Source organism: Bombus vosnesenskii, unplaced genomic scaffold, assembly GCF_011952255.1.
Source record: "Bombus vosnesenskii isolate JDL3184/JDL3185 unplaced genomic scaffold, Bvos_JDL3184-5_v1.1 scf7180000013403, whole genome shotgun sequence".
Taxonomy (NCBI): Eukaryota; Metazoa; Arthropoda; class Insecta; order Hymenoptera; family Apidae; genus Bombus; species Bombus vosnesenskii.
The window spans coordinates 1,011,019-1,031,466 of NW_022883026.1; the positions used below are offsets into that span (position 1 = coordinate 1,011,019).

The 20,448-nt window shown below is 29.0% G+C and overlaps 3 protein-coding genes across 5 annotated transcripts; all 3 read left to right on the forward strand.

The window, feature by feature from the left end:
• The first annotated feature begins 2,268 nt into the window (after window positions 1-2,268).
• Window positions 2,269-3,457, forward strand: LOC117237887 (sentrin-specific protease 8-like). Its single transcript, XM_033502296.1, has 2 exons — window positions 2,269-2,450; window positions 2,710-3,457. The coding sequence occupies exon 2, from the start codon at window positions 2,745-2,747 to the stop codon at window positions 3,417-3,419; it is 675 nt and encodes a 224-aa protein (XP_033358187.1). The 5' UTR covers window positions 2,269-2,450; window positions 2,710-2,744; the 3' UTR covers window positions 3,420-3,457.
• A 967-nt stretch (window positions 3,458-4,424) lies between these two features.
• LOC117237810 lies at window positions 4,425-13,991 on the forward strand. Of its 3 annotated transcripts, XM_033502166.1 has the most exons (11): window positions 4,425-4,871; window positions 4,956-7,181; window positions 7,558-7,684; window positions 8,590-8,733; window positions 8,912-9,039; window positions 9,994-10,185; window positions 10,321-10,520; window positions 10,896-11,045; window positions 11,256-11,463; window positions 11,630-11,957; window positions 12,481-13,991. In XM_033502166.1, exons 2-11 carry the CDS (start codon window positions 7,032-7,034, stop codon window positions 12,819-12,821), a joined length of 1,968 nt encoding a protein of 655 aa, XP_033358057.1. In that variant the 5' UTR covers window positions 4,425-4,871; window positions 4,956-7,031; the 3' UTR covers window positions 12,822-13,991. The 3 variants fall into 3 exon arrangements, with proteins under 3 accessions (XP_033358057.1, XP_033358056.1, XP_033358058.1); XM_033502165.1 differs by having other exon boundaries at window positions 4,425-7,181; XM_033502167.1 differs by lacking the exon at window positions 4,425-4,871 and having other exon boundaries at window positions 7,098-7,181; window positions 7,602-7,684.
• LOC117237811 lies at window positions 13,977-19,598 on the forward strand. Its single transcript, XM_033502168.1, has 10 exons — window positions 13,977-14,128; window positions 14,550-14,820; window positions 15,329-15,492; window positions 15,678-15,828; window positions 16,151-16,321; window positions 16,404-16,499; window positions 16,583-16,769; window positions 17,494-17,819; window positions 18,401-18,592; window positions 19,080-19,598. The coding sequence occupies exons 1-10, from the start codon at window positions 14,048-14,050 to the stop codon at window positions 19,229-19,231; spliced, it is 1,791 nt and encodes a 596-aa protein (XP_033358059.1). The 5' UTR covers window positions 13,977-14,047; the 3' UTR covers window positions 19,232-19,598.
• Window positions 19,599-20,448: the final 850 nt, after the last annotated feature.

Consider the following 20,448-nt stretch of genomic DNA (forward strand, 5'->3'; position numbering starts at 1 on the left):
GTTGCGTTTTCGATTTCGTTACAGAATGTAACTCATTAAGCTTTAAATGGCATACATATGTAGATTTAAAAATTTCGTGAAATATAGAAAGTAGTGAATTACATTTTTCTCAAATTCAAATATGTCATCGTATTAATATACGAAACTATACTTTGCATAAATATTGTACATACAAATGTACATTAGGTTGAGAGAGAATATAGAGTCGACTGAAGTTCACATTTTTAAATCGTTATAACTCATATATATTTTCTTTTCCAATTAATGAAAAACAGGATTCGTTAAAATGTAGACACTTTTAGTAACAACTTGTAACCGTATTTATTCTGTTTCTTAAAATATTCAATTGCTTCTGGATCAATATATTTTTCGAAACGCTTTTAATTACTACGACTTTATTATTGCAGTGATACTTTTCTATTTTAATAAGTTGCCTGAGTTATTGAAACAAATTTGTATGGGGAGAAAGAAATGGATATAACGATTTCTTATAGACAGGGATAATATTTATAATAATTTAATAATAACAAGAGTGAATCTAATAAAATGTCTTTCATACGAAATAATTATAAATAATTTAATTTAAACCACAAGTAATTATGCATCAGCATGAGCGAGTGCTTTAACTTTGTATCAGTTCGGCAAAAGTCGGACGAAATCGACTCGAGGCTCGGGAGCCCGGGATTATTCAGTTATTAAGAGGAGATAAAGAGATAGCAATGGTTAGTAAAGGACTTTGGTTAGCTTCGTACCATAACGTTTAGTTACGGGCACGTAATAATAGTTTAATCATTTATTTATTATCTTTTATTTAGCAAGAGTTGATGTATCGTGAACATTTGTTGAGCCAACAATGTGGATTGGAGTTCTATGCCTCGTGATTGTATTAATTATAAAAATATCGTTCAACCATAACGATCACTAAAATTTCATCTACTAAACTTTTGTCTACTTTTTTTACTTTTTTGTCTACTAAACTTTCATCTACTGAACTTTTTAAATTATGTATTTGTATGTAAACAATTACATATTTAATAATGCACATTCTTAATTTTTTTAAATTTAAGGTCCTCGAGGTTTACCCCGCATTGGAAATATATTAAATATCGCAAGATTAGTAAATTAGACGAAATATTATGATGATACCTGGTGTCGATTAGCTGAGAAGTATGGATCTGTTGTTGGTATCAGACTAGTTTTCAAGAAACCATTGATTATAGTTTGTGGAAAATCTGCAGTCACAGAGATGTTAAATTGCCCTGAATTCGATGGTAGAGCAAATGGATTTTTACATAAATTTAGAAGTGGTGGCATTCGCCAAGAAATATTATTTACAGATACTGATATATGACTCGGCCAAAGAAGGGTTAATTGAAATCAAATTTATTTTTATTTCATAATTTAAAATTCATAAATAGAATTAACTATTCTATGATATCGATTTAGTTATCGTATATTAGTACGTTAAAGAAATATTTGTAATATTCGACAAAATTTAACTTAATATTTAAAGATCTACAAGGTATATATAGGATGTTCCAATCTTTTTCTGCAAAACTTTACTAGTATATTCTATAAACAATTCCAATTCCTTAGCCTCCGAGATTACCAGATATCACGTCCATGGACTTTTACTTGTGGAGAACTGTAGAAGAAAAAGTTTATCTTACACGAATTAATACGCGTCAGAAGTTAATGTAGAAAGATTCATGACGTATTTGCTGCAATTAAGGAAAATGAATAAGAAATTACTGTAAAATACTAACTTCTGAAAAATAATTTTGGAAATAATTTCGTACTTTCAATTTATTTTTTTTATTACTGTTGAAATACGTCGTAATAAAAAATTTATCAATGAATTTTTGTGATATTTATTATTTCAGTATTTCAGTCTATATGATTTTATTAACTGACATAGTACAGTTTTATATTCAAATTGTCAGGCTCTAATAATTTACATTCGAGAATGGCGTATTGATGTGAAACGTGAAACACAAGCATTGATTCACAAATGGCGGCGCTTAATGCGCTGCGCCGTGGCAGAACTGCAAAGTTCGTCATAAAATGCGGGAAAGTCAAAAAGAAAATATTTTACAGAGTGAGGCACTTGATATTATCAGGTTGAATATTTATTATTGTTGCCAATGTAATCGAAACATGAAAAATTGTATATCGTGACATAAATAAAAACAAATCCTCTAACTCTAAACTAGAGTATGTTGAATGAATGTGCGCCATCTGTGAGACTGTTGTCATAAGAAAATATTGTTTATTATTTTATATAAGTTTCTTCTCTATTTTATGTTTTAATTTATACATGACATACGTTATAAAATACGAGAGGATTCGAATTTACATTTAGTACATAGAGAAGACACAAAAGTGGTTTGCTTTTCGTTATGTCGAAAGTGATGAAGAAAGTTGTTGAAAAAGATCTTTAAATTTCTATGGTAATATATATAATATGCAGAAGATGATACTAACATAAAACAGAAAAGTTATTCACATATTATAATATTTACTTAAAAACAATCGAATAAATGACATTCCGATTTAAAAATGTTAATATACATTAAATTTCGTTAATTTGTTAAATATTAAATTTATTGTTTTACGATACATTAACTTAAATGGTTTACTTCTATTTATTTCATATGAATATGCTGTATCGTATAGTTTTAAGTATAATTCAAATTTAACTTTCCACAGATTTTCATCTGTATTGTTTCTGATTGCTTGACAACATGGAAACAGACCCATCAAATAAAGTTGTTTTGAGCTACTACAACTACTTACTGAGAACAACTGATATTACGTTGCTTCAAGGATCACATTGGTTGAACGATGTTATAATAGGATTTTATTTTGAATATTTAGATGATCTACTTAACAAGAATGAGAGAAGGGACTTTTACTTTATCAGTCCTGAATTAACGCAATTGTTGAAAATGACAGATCCAAATCAATATATTATATTTTTGGACCCTCTTAGTATAACTGAATGCAAATGTATATTTTTCCCTTTGAATAACTGTGATAAAAAAGATGCAGCTGGAGGAACACATTGGAGTTTATTAATATTTTGTAAAGAAGATAAAACATGTTATCATTTTGATTCGGCAAAAGGATCTAATGCTACTATTGCCTCAAAATTTGCAGAGAATGTAATGGATTGCGTATTTGATAAGAAAGAACCTAACAAGAAGTTTGTCGAGGTAGATAGTCCACAGCAAAGCAATAGTTATGATTGTGGAGTTTATGTGTTATGTTTAACAGATGTTATTATAAATCATCTTTTGAAAAATGAAAGAATGGATGGATGTAATTACAACCAGGTAAAAAAATTAGTGCTTGCAAAACGTGCACAATTATTAGCCTTGATAAATGATCTTAAACATAAACCACTTATTAATCAATGATAAATATCATGTATTTTTGTATATTGTATTGTATAAATATCAATTATTTTTGTATAAATATATTGTAAGTATTCTATTATCAAATAATTTATTTATAATTTTATGTTGCACTTATTCATGTAAGTAATAAATTTTCAAATATATTAATATTTACTAGTATTATTATTTTACATATTCCTGTATTTTATATATGTATATAGTTATAATATATAGAATATTATATTATATATCAATACATAATATATTCACAACTTATGTATTGGTGACGTTGATGTACATTCACGAAATAAAGAATACCAGTTACACTAATTCCTAAATTTGTAGATATACTGTACTGTACAGTCGGACACTCTGTAACGCGGTACTCCCATAACGACGACTAAAAATTGCGCCATGCGTATGACGTGATGAAGAAATTGCTGGAAATGACTCATTTCTGATATGAAAATATGCGTACGTTTGAATTGACTCGAAACTCAGTTTTGCATTAACTCTTGTGCGACAAGGAGGGATTGTTTACAGTGTGCATTATGTAAAAGTTATTATCGTGGAACGCATATTATTTTATCATACTAAAAAAAGATCACATATTTATTTAGTTATAGTTTGTTTTTTTTTGCGCTTTTGGATTCATATAACGCGAAATCTGTATAACACGGAACGTGTATCTCACGTTATAGGCAGTCCTACTGTATTGTACCATATACTGTGTTGCAAGGAGAAACTAGACTATTAATAAAACAAATCAGAGAAAGAGATTAAATTTCGCAAAAGATAATAAAAATAAGATGTAAAAAAGAACTAAATATCAATAAAGATATTTGAGATATAACTATGTATTCAAATAAAAGTAAATTAACATGTTTAGTTCAGATGGATACAATTACGTGCAAAGATATAAAACTTATGTTCAACAGTAAATCACGGATTTTATAAAATATATATAAACATATATCAACCATACATAACAGATATAAACATATGTGTATGTATGTGTGCTTAAGTTATTTACAAAATTGAGCGTAAAATCAAAAAAAAAAATTATTATCGAATATCAATAGTAGATTTACTTGCAGACATATAGAAATAAATCCAGGAATTATCACGGAAAGAATTAAATTTATAAAAGAATTAAACAAATAAAAATTAGATAAATATGAACTAGACAAATAGGGATTAGATAAATAAGAATTAGCAAAAGTATATTTGAGGGAACGGACACAAAGTTTGAAGAACCTTACGTAAAGAAGGATATCATAGTAGGATGGCTAAGAATTGCCAGAAAGAAATCTTGCATCTCAAAAGTCAAAGAGAAAAATGTTTAGAATTTGCTAAAATCTATTAAATCATGATAAAGAATTTTGTTAAACTGTTATATTTTCTGATGAAACAAAAATAAATTTATTTAGCGCGACCTCTATAACTCCGCTAATCTTCACCATCAACACAGATGTACGTTAAATTTTGAAAGTGACTATGTATTTGATTGATGTTGTTATTGACATATAGATCTAATTATGACATGACGTATTTTAGGTGTTACTCGAGATAGTTTGTGTGATATGACAACAATAATAAGGCCAGAGCTAAAGCTAGAATAGCTGAGTTTTTTGTTTATTGAATAGGTCTTATAGGTATAGGATATATCATCGCTGTTGTTCTACTATAATCTTGCAACTGTAGAAGATAGAAAAGAATTTCATCAGGTAAAATTTTAATTAATCTAGCCGTAGGTGTCCACTCTGAAAGTAACGGTATTTTGAATATTTCAAAATCACCTGTATATCTTTAAATGGAATTATAAATTTTTGTATACATCGATCGATCTTTAAATTGTTTATAAAAAGCTATTAAAGCACTTATATCGAGAACTGATTAATTTCAAATATGTTTTAATCTTAATATTGTAAAATTTATTATATGGAAAATGACAACGCAACATTTCCATATTTCTGTTTTCTTTGCCTTTCATACACTCAGTTTGATGAAATCTTTTAAGCTATGTAGTTTCAGCTACAAGTACAGATTGATCTATAAAAAAGATTTATAAATTTACTTAAAAAAATAGACTTAAAAATAGACATGAAAAAATGTGTGACTTAAGATCCCGATCGTGCGTTATTTGATACTGTTTAATTTCGCTTAATAAAATATTTTTCTATCTTTTACAGTTTCGGAGTTATAGCTTGACTTTTTGACAATTTGTTACGTGGGAGACCTCGTATATATATACATGTATATTATAGGTGCGAGTGCTCAAGTACTATCTATTTAAACATTGTTGCACTATCGGCATATAGTTGATAATCATTTTACGCGACACAATAATTTTACAGGACAAACTGAACGTTTTGTACTTATACAGTTTCATGTATATTCAGTATAGCGAATATGTACTATTAAACATTACAGAATCTTTAGTAAAGTTTTTTAAAGCACTGCACATACAATTGTAATGCATTTAAATTTTTAAAATAATATACATACTTTAAATGAAATATGAAAAATAATAGCTTCCAGCATAGAATCAGTAAATAAAGCTCAAATATAAATTGATAAGCATCGTTGCATTACAATGTAATATTGTTATCGCTCTTTTTGTTCAAACGAATCTCTAGTACAATATGAGATTCTTTTGCAAACAATAAATTTATGCTCGGTGAGCTAATCATAGCTAATCATATATGTAAAGCAGATAATATTTAGCTCTGACGCAGTCATTGAATAACATAAGGTCCAAGATGCACAATCCGAAGTTAAGAAATGTTGCCAAATGTTAATCTCAGTCATCATCAAGCATGAGTCAATGTGTTTTCGAGATGTAATACACACCTTGAATCGCAATTGTGAATACGTTAGTTTAATTTTTCATGCTTCGAATGCGCATACCGTCCATCGAGAATTATCATTGTTTTACAAGTTTTTATGAATTTTTTACATGCATTAAGAACTTCGTTTTAACATAGCCAAATATACTATAATCTAGATAAGTTGATTTGAGCTGAGTCGTTGAATGTGCTAGTATAGTGTTGAATTCTAAAAGTAAAAATTTATTAAGTGGAAGTTTAATAGTGGAAAGAAAATGTTTTTGTATTGCTATGCTCGTTCGATATTATTTAGGAATTTTATAATAATATTTTTAATAATGTATGATATATTTAATAATCCAAAGATTATTCAATTTCTTCAATTCATTCATTGTAATGAAATTTCAAGATATTATAAACGTATGATATAAACGTGTCCCAACTGTATAATTCGAAACATTAAATTGGAGCATAGCATTGCATACATATATCGCATAAGTAAAAAAAAAATTGCTGCGTCTATTAGAATAAAGCGAAAGAACTTTTGATCTATAAATGTGTACGAAACATACTTATTTTAATCAATAAATATTTAATAACACAGGGTTTGGTAGTTACTGTTAGCATTAATTTAAAATGTCTTATACGTTTAATAATGACTGTATCGCAACTTTAATGGAACAGAACGTATAATGCTTCTTAATATTTTCAGGTATTAGTTCATTATTTTTAAGAGATTAATATAGATAAAACTAATAGATGCAGAAATTTCCGTACAAATCTTGTGGAATTCAGTCATGTAATCATGTCTACTGAAAAAGAGGAAGTGTTATTTAATGAAAATGAAAATATGCCAAAGAAAAAAACGGAAAATGTATATAATTCCGAAGAAAATTTTGAACCACCTGATGGTGGTTGGGGTTGGGTTGTAGTAGTAGCAGCTGGATTTTCTAATGTAAGTTATGGTTATTCTCAATTTTTAGTATTTATAATATAATAACATTTTTATGACAAAACGTTGAATCAATGTTAAACATTTTATATGATTTATGATCTAATGTAACAAAGATGTACATAATTTAAACAATTTTTTCCTACATAAAGCTTATTGTTTATATTACAATGATTTATTTTAAATGTAAATCAGAAATATGTAATGTTTGATTTAATTACGAAATTTGTCATTTTTATTATATATTCTGCAATTTAGAGCTTATCTTATTAATAATGCGAAATCATCGTTAAATTTTCATTCTCGCATAAAGAAATATTTTAGATTGGAAATCTATGCTTACTAAAAATATAATCAACTGTGAATGGAATTTTTACAGCTTTGTATATTAACAATGTTGCAATCTTTCGGATTAATATTTAGAGACAGATTTGCAGAACTAGGAATCAATTCGTCACAAACAACGACTATAATAAATATAAATTTTGCAGTAAATTCTTGCACTGGTAAGTTGTTTTCCAATTATTCGTACTGATTTTTCGCTTACATAATAATCTTTTGACATAATCCTTTTAACTCTGTTTCATCATTAATTATCTTTTCGCTAGACATGACGATATAAAACTCTATCAGTTTATGAAACAGTGCGTTACTGTGCGTAACAGTGGTATTGATAAAAATAAGCATGTTTTTATCTTAACACCAAATGGGGATTTTGTGCTTTTCCACTATCTTATAACGTATCGCTAGGTGTATCACTACCTATCATTTCATGCTGCCAATGGTAGTTGTGTAATATTACGAACGAATATCCCACAAATTCATCGAACTTAATTAAATGCAACGATTGTCTTTGCTGACAAACAGTTGTAGTCATAGATCTTGAGAAGAATTTAAAATGGAAAAGCTTATGTAGTTGCGATAATTTAAACATGTTTTCCAAGTAGCGAAAAGAAACTTTAATCTATAAGTTACGTTGAGCGTAATTTATTTACGTTAGCACGCTGTTTACGTTATATGACATTTGTATTTTATTAGAATATTTCTTAACACTGACACGCCTGGTCAAACGACCGGTTCCGAAATTTAATTTAAAATTGTACATTCGTTGTTATTTCTTTTGTTCATCTAACTTTATGGAAATTCTTATATTAACAAAAATTAGGAAATTGATTAATCAGGTAATACAAGAATTTACATAAAGTTAGATGAACAAAAGAAAAAACGACAAATGTACTATTTTAAATTAAATTTTGAGACCGGTCATTTGACAAAGGTCATTTGGTAAAATTAGTGTTAATATCATTAATACTACTATCTGTAATTTTTGTACCATATCCCCATGATTATAAACAGCGATAAATTAACGAATTTATCTAAAATTCTTTAATAAAGATGTTTTACATTGTAGGTTTAGCTAATGGTCCTCTGTTTAGAAAATACAATTATAGGCAAGTAGCTTTCGTAGGCACTCTAATTTGCGCTGTATCGATCACAGCGTTGTCAATGACAAGAACTTTTACCGGAGCTTTAATTTTCTTTTCTATTTTATACGGTAAGTTAAAGGTGATAATACAAGATAGATAAATTTGGGTAATGTTAACAGCAAAATATACAGAACGACATGATAAAATATTCATCGTGCAAATTTCAATGATACTCTATTTATAAGTTTATTTAAAAAAAAAAAGTATTAAAATACAGATGTTTAACGTTTGAGTTGCTGATTTCAGGTGCTGGACTTGGTATAACGATGTCATCAAATACTATAGCTTTAAATGCTTACTTCAAAAAGAAAATAAGAATTGCTATTAGCCTTAGCTGGACCTGTACTGGCATAGGACCAATAATAATGCCGCAAGTAAGTAAGTATAATTTATACGAAAGAAAATAATAATTCTTGAACGTACAATAAATAAAGAAACGTCAGGTAGATTATACTTAAGTATTTCCGTGCAATTTTCAATTGTGTAACAACTTTTTAATTTTATAAAAAATTAGTGCCACATGAAATAATTCCCAAATTATTGATTCTAGACAATTAGATTAATATAGTGGAATAGACCATTTTTTTCTGAAGTATGACGAGATTGAATATTTCCTTACAACTAAATACATGAATAGTCGACAAAACGATATAGAGCAACGTTTACGTTGTTCAAGGACTAACTTTACATACACGATTGTTACTTGTTAGTCATAAGCCATAAATGTACGGAGCTTTGTGTTCTTAGTTAACAAGATAGCGAGATTAAACATTGCGACGTTTTCTTATGGTTGCATTGAAGTTTAAGAAAGCATTTTAAGAATTTGAGATATCATACCTGCAAGTATGATCTATAAATCTATAAAAATAATCTACGAGGAAAAATATAGTTGTAAAAAATTTCGATATACGAGTACAATGATATAACAAATATTTAAATAGCGCTATGTTGTATTAACGAAATAAAAAAGTTTATCATGAAATTACCTTTAAATAGAAAATATGGGCAGCTGTACATACTGTTTCAATTCTAGCGGATTTTTCCACAGAAAAGATGAATTTATATTAAATGTTGCTTATCTCCTTTAGCTCCGAAAGTTAAGTTATAATAATAACACAATAATATAATAATTTATTCGTACAGTAGGCCCATAGCCAGTTACAAAGAGGTTGCTGCACTCTTATTCCTAGTTATATTCCTACGTTGAACTCTTAGTTACTATATTATATTTCTATTTCATTGTGTTGTATTATATTACTTAGCTCTTTCTTAATACAAGAGCTAAGTTATAGTCGATACAATATAGTATTAATTATATTAATTTCTAGATAATTACATTGCTGACGCCAATATATGGTATGGAAGGTACTATACTTATTTTTGGCGGTTTTGCATTTAACGCCGTAGTTTGTGCTCTTCTGTTGCAACCTGCTTCTTGGCATGTAAAAAAAGGACGAGATATAGAAAAATCTCCGAATATCAAAAACGTGAATGCCGAAGAATTGCCAATGACTGATAAGGTATAGCGTAAAGATAACTATCATAAGAATCATTTAATAACATATATAAACAATATAAGAAACGACTACAATGTTAAGAAATGGTTTTTATCAACGTTTAAAACTTGTAGCAGAAAGTAGTTATATTTTTTGTAGATAACGACGAATGTTACTTGTCAAAGTACATCGTTGGAAAATGTTGCCAAGAATACGCAAAGTAATTATAGTATTTCGAATCTTGTGAAAAGAAAGTTTGGAAGCCAATATTTGTATTATGACGATGAAGAATATGGTGCTTCCGGTATAGACGTAATGAGTCCTGGAACACCAATGATGTCCCGAGCTAATGATGGATGGTAGGTGTGAAAATGTATGGAATAACAGTGAAAACTGAGATTCATAGTGGTTCGTTTTGTCACTAGAAGCGTACAATGTAGAAAGTGATAAGAAACAATAGAAAAATGACAAACTAGTTCAACGATAATGATTCTTTATAAATAATCGTTTCTTTTGAAGCCTAATGTTACAGTTCGAACTTCATAAATTTATATTTCAGTTATTAAGTAAAACGCACTATGCGCAGATTGGAAACTAGCTAATCTACTCCACTAAGTAATATTTCTTAAATAACATGATTTTCATGCACGTCGTTTTTACGTGCAATAAATTTAAGATCTAAACGCTTTCTTTATGTGTAGCAACTTAAAAGATAAGAAATGAAATATACACAGGTTCTCTAGAAGAAACACTTCAACTACGTCGATGACGTCTAAATCATCGAGAAAGGAAAGCTTTTCATGGACTCCAAGCCCAACACCATCAATAAATTTAAGTAGACAACCCAGCCTTAATAAAAGGTCGTCGGTTAAAACTCTTAATAGGTAAATATATACAATATAGGTATTTCGCTGCCAAATCTGACATTGATATTAAATATTTTTATCCTGCAATACTTTAATCTTCGATGGTAAATAAATCAGCTTTTTGCTATTGCTAAATCTAAATTATTTATTTTGTAACACTTAGTTAATACAAATATAAGCTTGAGTATACATATATACATACGTACATGAAGTATACTATTATGTTAGAACTGTTTACAGACCAAACAGTGAGACAGAAAAAAATAGAAGAAGACGTTTAAGTTATCAACCATCCACCGCTCCATTGATTATCGCTAGCGAATCTTGCGAACATGCTGCGTATCTTGAAGATTGCAAAGATCCAAATTGTCAGTATAAATTGCAACAAAATTCAATAGTGCTCGAAGAATTTGAAAATAATCAACTCTTGAAGAAGGTAAATTTGATTAAAGTTTTAAAAGTGTAAAAGAGAAGCAAAGAAAAAGAAAAAATGAAGAGATAAGAAAATTGAAAAATAGAAAAATAGAAAACTACTAACATAGATATAATATATTAATTTTATAATATATTAATATATATAGACTAAAATATATTAATTTTAGGAATGTGTGGAGAAGACGACAAAGAAAACGTTCTTGGAAGCATTGATAATCTTTTTCGACCTAGATCTTCTTCGCGATTTTGTTTACGTAAATATAATGTTGGGTATTACCTTCGCCAATTTCGCAGAGTTAAATTTTTCGCTCTTAACGCCGTTCATATTGAGCGAACGTGGATTATCAAAAATTGAGATTGCGACTGTGATGTCAATTCTTGCTAGTTTCGACGTGGCCACTAGATTGACAATTCCTTTTATTGCCGACTTTATCGGATGGCAAAATAGGACTTTCTTTCTAGTTGGTGTTTGTGGAATGGCAGCAGGTCGTATTGGTAAGGAATCAATACAGTCATTTGCTTGAAATTTAGTGATTTTTTTCAGTATATGATAGAACTAATAACATGGAAATGATAAAATTGAGAATGTCTATTCACTTTGACCTTCAGTTTATCAATATGGTATATAAAACAACGTCTCTCTTCTTTCGATTATTTTAATTAATAATATTTTATACGTAATTAGTACTATCTCGTTAATAGATGAATTCTTGTATATGAAATCATTTACCGTTTTGTATAATACTAAGACATTACGGACTATTTTTCTGCTTACTTACATAATTCCCATCGGAATTGCGTAATACGTACTTAAAAAGAATCAATTAAATTTCTTATTTTTATCGGGTCAAACTATAGAAATAGAATGACAATATTTATCGTATTTCTATGATGTTCTTTAGTTCATTTCTTTACTATTATACTATACTATATACTATATACTATTATACGTATATGCATCATATAAAGCATCATATAAAGAACATATAATTTGTATATGTCTGTCAACTTTTTTCAGTTTTAGCACACGTTCAAAATTTTGGAGTTACCTTGGCAGTTGCGGTTCTAATTGGTGCTGGGAAAGCTTTGAAAACAATCTTTATGGCCCTTGCAATCCCTAGTCATGTTCCTCTGTCGAAGCTTCCAGCTGCGACTGGTATACAACTTCTAACTTGTGGCATTGTTTCATTGTCCTTAGGACCAATAGTTGGTTGGATTAGAGACGTAACTTCAAATTACGCAATTATGCTTCATTTTTTGAACATTTTCACCTACTTGACTGTAATTTCGTGGTGGTTAGAAACCTACTTTACGGAACGAAAGTCAACGACAGCAGAAGAAGAAAAAGACATCAAATAAATTAAACATTTAACACGCTGACGATTCATGCAACTCTAACACCGAGTATTGTTCTTCTCCTTTTTCGTTGAAGTAGAATGAATAGAACGTCTTGTTTCCCTCTTTTTTGAATATGGAAATTTTCATTATTTAAAACAAACTTATGAATTAACAGAAAATAATCTGTTTGTTCGTTCAGTCTCGATTAGATCACTGGAATTAAATTTCCTCGGCAATCAACGTGTTTTTCCATGATATGGAATTTTTACGACGACAAATAAACGAGCACGTATTTCGTATTGATTTATAACAAAAAATGCTGTACGATCATATACATATGTATAAACAAATAACAAGTAATTAACAATGTATTTAAATTATGTAAATGTTAACATTGAATTTTAGATATGAGCTTTTCTGAGATAAGAAGAAGATATGAATACTGCTGATTATCTATTCTTTCGTATTATTACGAGCAATTTTAATTCATTGTTGTAACGTGAATCGTAAAATGTAGGCGGATGATATTTTTATACACTTGAAGTGCTAAATGATGTAAACATAAAAATTAGGACAACACGATGCTATATGATTTTACATTAATAACGAAATATTTTCAGTTTACGCGATATGCAATGACAAAGCATTATAAAGATAAAGATTAGATTAATCAGCGGCACGTACTTGACTTTATCGTTTACAAGGTAGAATTCACTTTGTGCGGAAAACTTCTCTCAGTACCTGCCATGTTAGAAACGTAAGACTGATATCAACGTCGTTTATTGTAATTACTCTATTATGCTGTAAAATTGTCTTAATTTCGTTTAAGTACATTGTTATGAAATTGTGTGAGCGTAACTCATGTCTTTTATGTTGAAAAGAATGGCAAAATGTGTTCACTAAAAAATAAGTGAAACCTTTTACGTTATAATACTGTTATTTGTTATTAGGAATTAATCTGTTGTGTTAATTTTTTAAGCTGTTATTACTATCATTGTTATTAGAAATTAATCCCGTTTAAATGTAAATGATATAACCACATGAAACGCAACATTAGGTAATATAACTTTTAAACATACGTAAGATGTTAACCGAACAATTGTAAAGAAGATTACTTAAAAGCTAATATATTTTTATTGTTAATGTTCTGTGAACGAAGATGATATAAATAAAGAAGCCAATACAATCATATTTTATTATGGTGTGATACAATTTGTACAAGAATAAAGAAAAAGAAAAAGAAGAAAATGAGCGTATCAAACACTGCTAAATTACCTCCAGATGGAAGCTGGGGTTGGATGATTGTCCTGGCATATTCATTGAACGGGGTACGTTAAATGTAATAATAAATTTATAGCAACTGTTATATTTTACTATATCGCTCAAATAGCACAGTTAACAAAATGATCGTCAGCACGTCGTTATTGAGCCTAAGTATCAGTTTTTTCTAATAAAACGTTTTCATGTCACTTTCTTAATTAAAATAAATTTCCATCGATCACCCGTAGCATGATAATTTTATATCGTTACTTTATCATAGGAAAGAATTTATGATTTCTTTCAAGTGGCTCCTGTGTTCTATTGTTTGCAAAATAATAATAATTTTTATATTAGAGTAATTTCTATCTTTTTATTAATCGAAATAAAGGCTTTATCATCTAGTTAAATTTATACTTGAAGATTTACTTTTATCTATATTGATGAATTTTTTTGCGATTATTAATAGTATTGAATTTTTCTTATATATAGATATGTACCGTATCGATTATGCAAGGTTTTGGATTAATATTTAAAGATATTTTCCCTCGTTTTGGGTTCACTGCGACGGAGGGAACGATCATTATTAATACAAACTTAGCTTCCGGCATGCTCCTTGGATTGATAAACGGTCCGCTTCTACGACTTTTCGGATATAGGAAAATGGCTATGATCGGTAGTATAGTATTCAGCAGTGGAGTAATTATAACAGCATTTGCCAAATCTTTTACCTGTTTAATGATCTTCTATGGTATAGTCGCATGTAAGTGAAATTTCCATTGTATACTATTATAAAAGCCAATTATTTGGATATCTAAATAATATAAATAAATAATAAGAAGATTACCATATACACAGGGTGTTTCCTCTATCTTGTGTACTTGAATATCTTCGTTACTTTTGGAAAATAATGTAAAAATGAATTTTAAAAAAACTAGCTATGAAATTCTTTTCTATCGTTTCGTTTAATGTAGCGTATTGGGCTTTCTTCGTGTAATAAATAGAATACGGTTGCTGCCTTTCTGCAAAGAGGAAGGACTCGCTTCCTATTTTTAAATTAATTAACAACAGTTTGTTCCATTGTTTACAAAGAAAGTATGAGTATCGATCATTACATAATCTTATGAATATGCCAACTCTTTGTCTTACGACGCTCTTGCTATCTACATAAGCAAGCATTAACTATTTATGTCCATGTCAAATGGGAAATATTATATTTAAACATAAACGTTACCTGTGTTTTAATTCTAAACAGTGTTTTTTCTACACAGCTTTGGGTACGTCGATGACATTATCTGCTTTCTCGTATGCGTTAAACTCGTACTTCACGACAAAAAGGGGACGTGCAATATCCTTAGCAATGACACTTATTGGAGTTGGCCCCATAATTGTACCTCAAGTGACCACTTTATTAAGTTCATATTATGGATCTCAGGTATTTTTAAACACATTGTATAGTACTAAAGGAAATTATATTTTAATTCTACTATATATATTTAGAATTTAACTATTTAATTTATTATTAACTATTTATTTAACTGAATAAAAATAATGTGAGATAGAAACGTTTAATTAATCCTATGTTTAGAATTTTTACATTTTTCAATTTTATATTACTAGGGTACGATATTGTTGTATGGAGCGTTCACTTTGCACTCATTAGTAGGTAGCTTGTTACTTCATCCACTCAAATGGCATACGAAAAATGCTACTAAATCGGAAAGTGTGAACGATGAATCGTCGAAGAATGAGAATGAAAATACAATCAGGGGTAAACATTTGTTCAAGGAGTAGGAACAGAGACAAACTTTTTTTTTTTATTTAATTTTTACTGTCATTCGATATTTATTTAATTGCAATTATTACTCAAATTTTATATTTATTTAATTGCAATTATTACTCAAAATTTATATTCTAATTTATATTATAATTATTTTAAATTCATCTTTTCTAATTATTTCAAAATTAATTATACGGTTAATGATGAAAACAATAATGGACTGTTAATTAGCTTTTCATTTATAATTATTTTCAAAGTCGTCAAGATTAACAAAATTTGGAAAAATTCTAGATTAAAATGATATTTATTTTAGCACGGAAGCGCAGTGTTTTCCAAGACGAAGAAAGTTTTAAAAGTTCAATATTAGACTTAATTAATGTACCAAGAAAAACGACTGTTTCAAGTATCGATCACGATGCAGAGATTGGAAGTATATATGGAATTGATATACCCTATGCTCGACAGATGTCTGAAACATTAAGTTGTAAGCGATAGATTTATGATATATTCATGCTAGTGCACCTTAATTATACGAACGACGATTATTAAAAGAAATGTTAACGCAGCTTCGTTAGGAGAAAAGGAAGTTGATATGTACATAATTGCCGAAAATGGTCAAACGGGAAAGGAGCGTCGAAAAGTTCAGCCTTGTAATCGTCGGTGTAAGTATATGAATTTTTTTTAAGCAAGACTAATTAAAATATAATGAAATAAATAATTGGAAATACATATGTCCTCATTTTAGTAAAAAGCATTGAGACAATCAATCTCGGCAGCAGTATAAAAATTTTTGAAGAGAAACCTTTAACTAGGTGCAGTAGCATAGATGAACTTGAAACGGATAATTATCAAAGTACGATGGAAAACGATACATTATTAACAAAAACTCATGCAAACACAGTGTCAAATGCAAATATTGACAGCAATGAAAAGTATGTATACACGTTCTGATTAACGTGAAATTTAAAGGGAATGAAATTTATTTGGATACAAACGTTTTACTGAAATTAATAATATAAAATATATTTATGTCTGTTCGTGTGCATGTTCTAATGTGAATCTCAGAAAACTTGTAATACCACGAATAATATGTTACTGTCTTCTTGTTGAAACTAAGCATATATCGGATATTATGTTAGCCTAAAAATGCTTCTTTAACGCTTGACCCCTAAATTATTGATTATATGGTAGTTCTTGGCGAAGTTTTTAAATATATATATAATTGAAAAAAGAGAACCTTAATTATAATTTGATCATTATTGCCTTTTGGTTTACTTTGTTATGTACAATCACTCGTTAAAGATATTTTCTCTTGATATGACTCTTAGTATGATAACAAATGTCGATTCGAAATACAAAGAAGTGTATTTTGGAAAATAAATATTTGTTTTAAATACTTGATTTTTTCAAGGATATACGTATTCTTTTCAAAAGAATTGCAAAGAATATTTGGTACGAATTTCTCACTTTGTGGATCTTAAGAAGTTTCGTGGATGACTGTTCAAACCGATTGCTCTAAACAGCTTTAATAAATCTTAATCCCTCGAATACTGAAGGATGATAACAGACAGTGATATACTGAATTCAAAGAATGAGGAAGAAAAATAAAAATATTATATCTTAGCTGTATTTAATATCAGATTTAATCAATTTTAGGTCTGAAAAGGAATCGACAATGACACGAATGTTCAAGACGATATCAGAGTATTTTGATCTGGATTTACTGCGAGATCCAATCTATGTAAATATGATGTTGGGAATGTCCATAGCTATTTTTGCTGAAATAAATTTCTCTCAATTAACGCCCTTTTTCCTGTCGGATATGAAGATATCAAATAATCAAATAGCAACTGTAATGAGTGTTATTGCCAGTGTAGATTTGATGTTCAGAATTCTTGCTCCTTTTATCGGCGAGTGGCTTCAGCAACCACCAAGAGTAATGTATCTAGGAAGCTTATGCCTCTTAATTATCAGTCGATCAGGTAAGCATCCTATCGTATAGTTTATCACATATTTAATAAAAGAACATTAATTTCTGAATTAACCAACTAAAAATAAAATAATGTTTCATAAGCACTTGCCTCGTCAAAAAGACGTATTCACCGATTTTTCATAAATATACATAGAGGTGTTGATGAGGATCCTTTGATAAAAATATTTCAGAATATTTCCAGATTTTTTGAAAACCAAGAGCAATAAAAAGCAATAAAATCCTCACGGAGGATTAAGTCTACATAGGTAAACTGGGTCGTTGATGATCTAAGTGCTTCAACCTTGAATTTTTTCCTCCCAATCTTTTACTTCTATTGGAAGTAGACCGACTTTTATGGACAAATTTTTTATTTAATTTAAAATTTGACTTAACAGTAATCTTTCAAATTTTTCGAACCTAGTAGAGTAAGAAAGATAAGTTTGAATAGAAACGAGCTAGTTTGCCTATAGGGAACGTGAAAGGACATTTTTGGCTACGATGAATTATTTAAGATTCAAAGCATATGTTCAAAGTTACTATTTTAGCATAGAATATCTCTTCGTAACATGAATCTGTTTAATCTCATTACAGCTTTATTATTCGTCAATGGATTTATTTCGCTGATAATCGTCGCTGTTGGATTGGGAGCTGCTAAAGGGATACGTTCAATATACATGAGCTTAGTAATACCTTGTTACGTGACAATAGATAAATTACCTAATGCATCGGGAATCCAAATGATTGTAAATGGAGTAATTCTTTTGTGTGCTGGTCCTATGCTTGGTATGTACAAAACTAAAATACATCAAGTATATTTGTATATTTATATGTATTATTATTATGTATAGTATTAGTAGTATTATTACATAGTAGTATTAGTAGTATTATTTCTTGCCACAATTACGTTCATGAATGATTCTACAAGTCAGATTCATACTTTGAGTAGACTGCTTGAAATTTCCTATGTAGTTTAATGTGAACTTCTTCCATGTATTATAAACTGCCCATTGTGGTATCTAACACATAATTGTTAATCCATTGAGTTTCAATAATTCTTGCAAATAGTTTTTAGGAATCTTACACATGGAATTAGTAGAGGCAAGAATTATCATCGGAGAATTATATTTGATCAGACCTTTTTCTATTTTCCTTAAAGAAATGTATTTTTTAAACGTGTTATATACGAAAAACAAGGAATACGCGATACATTTAATAATTTTCAGAAATTATGCTAAAACGATACATATTTCATTTTCTGTAATTATTGCAGGTATAATGCGTGATAGTTTTGGAAGTTTTACACCTTGCATAATTGTAATAAATTGTGTTACGGGTCTAACAGTCACATTATGGACAGTGGAAATGTTAATCATCCGAAAGAAAAAAATGCAGAAACGAAAAGAACAGCGAGACTCTCCTTGAATTGTTGAATACTCTATACCCTATACACTTATTCGTAACTAAAAATAATTTTTTTACTAAACTTCAATCAATGTATATCACTGTACACGAGACAGAGCATTTTTATCACGAACTGCCATTGGTATGTATAACGTGCATTGTAGTTGTGTTCTTTCCAAATTTTGAGCAACGTTCGATGTTACGTGTAACGTTTCTCCACTGAAAAAACGAAGTCGATAAAATATTTCCATATGATAAGAAGATTAAATATTTACTAAAGTTTACTAACGAAGACATGAGGCTATAATATAATGTATTCATTAAGATAACTCGTGAAATGTTATTGACATATATCGACAGAAATTCAGTTTCGTTACTTTTCGCGCACCGTATATACAGAAATAATCGACAAAAGAGATTTCATTTTTCCGAACTGGTACTGGACGTACATACATCTGTACATTGGATATGCACTTAATCATCCATTCTTCGTTTTAATTAAATCTTTACAAAACATAATGAATGACAAAAATACATTATAACACGTCTTACGTGCCTGCAAAACGGCTTTGAACAATTTATCGCTGGAAAAGGTAAAAGAATATTTTAATAAGACGATCACGAAATTATTCAATAAATTAATATGTAATTTCTTAAAAATTTGTTACGGATTTTTCGAACTATCCAATAGAACAATTAAAATTTGTTAACTAATTTTAAAAATTACTATATGTATTTAAAAATAATACTTGATGCGACGTTTAAAGTATTAACGATTATACTTACATATGGTGTTTATTAAAGAAAAGTTTGTACAGCACTTTCTATACGGATCACAGCAACTGCTATATCATCTCAAGTTTAATTAAGGTCGTGTGCTTATTCAATGTTGTTTGCCACAGAACAGACTTAATGATGTGAAGTGTTTCGTTACCGCAACTCGGGTCTTTTAACAATCACGATCTTCCGCACAACGACAATAGATTCTTTTTTCTCAGAATCTTCCGGTAAAAGTTCTCACACGCTGTTAAAGGCATAACACAAAGGATTAAACGTTTTACATATTTTAAAAAGGGTTTTAATTACACGGATTAATGTAAATATTCAAAAATAAGCATGATAGTACCAAGAATTTCTAACTGGTTCGGGACGAATGTAATTGTACATATGTATATATGTATGCTTGAGTAAGTTAAATGAATAAATATATTTTTTTAAAAAGCCTATTTTGAAATAAT

Coding starts and splice junctions, on each gene's coding strand:
- LOC117237887 (XM_033502296.1), top strand. CDS start 2,745: ATGGAAACAGACCCATCAAATAAAGTTGTTTTGAGCTACTACAACTAC.
- LOC117237810 (XM_033502165.1), top strand. CDS start 7,032: ATGTCTACTGAAAAAGAGGAAGTGTTATTTAATGAAAATGAAAATATG. Junction 8,734..8,911: donor TTTCTTTTCTATTTTATACG/GTAAGTTAAAGG, acceptor TGCTGATTTCAG/GTGCTGGACTTGGTATAACG. Junction 9,040..9,993: donor GACCAATAATAATGCCGCAA/GTAAGTAAGTAT, acceptor ATTAATTTCTAG/ATAATTACATTGCTGACGCC.
- LOC117237811 (XM_033502168.1), top strand. CDS start 14,048: ATGAGCGTATCAAACACTGCTAAATTACCTCCAGATGGAAGCTGGGGT. Junction 16,500..16,582: donor TCAGCCTTGTAATCGTCGGT/GTAAGTATATGA, acceptor TCCTCATTTTAG/TAAAAAGCATTGAGACAATC. Junction 16,770..17,493: donor AATATTGACAGCAATGAAAA/GTATGTATACAC, acceptor AATCAATTTTAG/GTCTGAAAAGGAATCGACAA.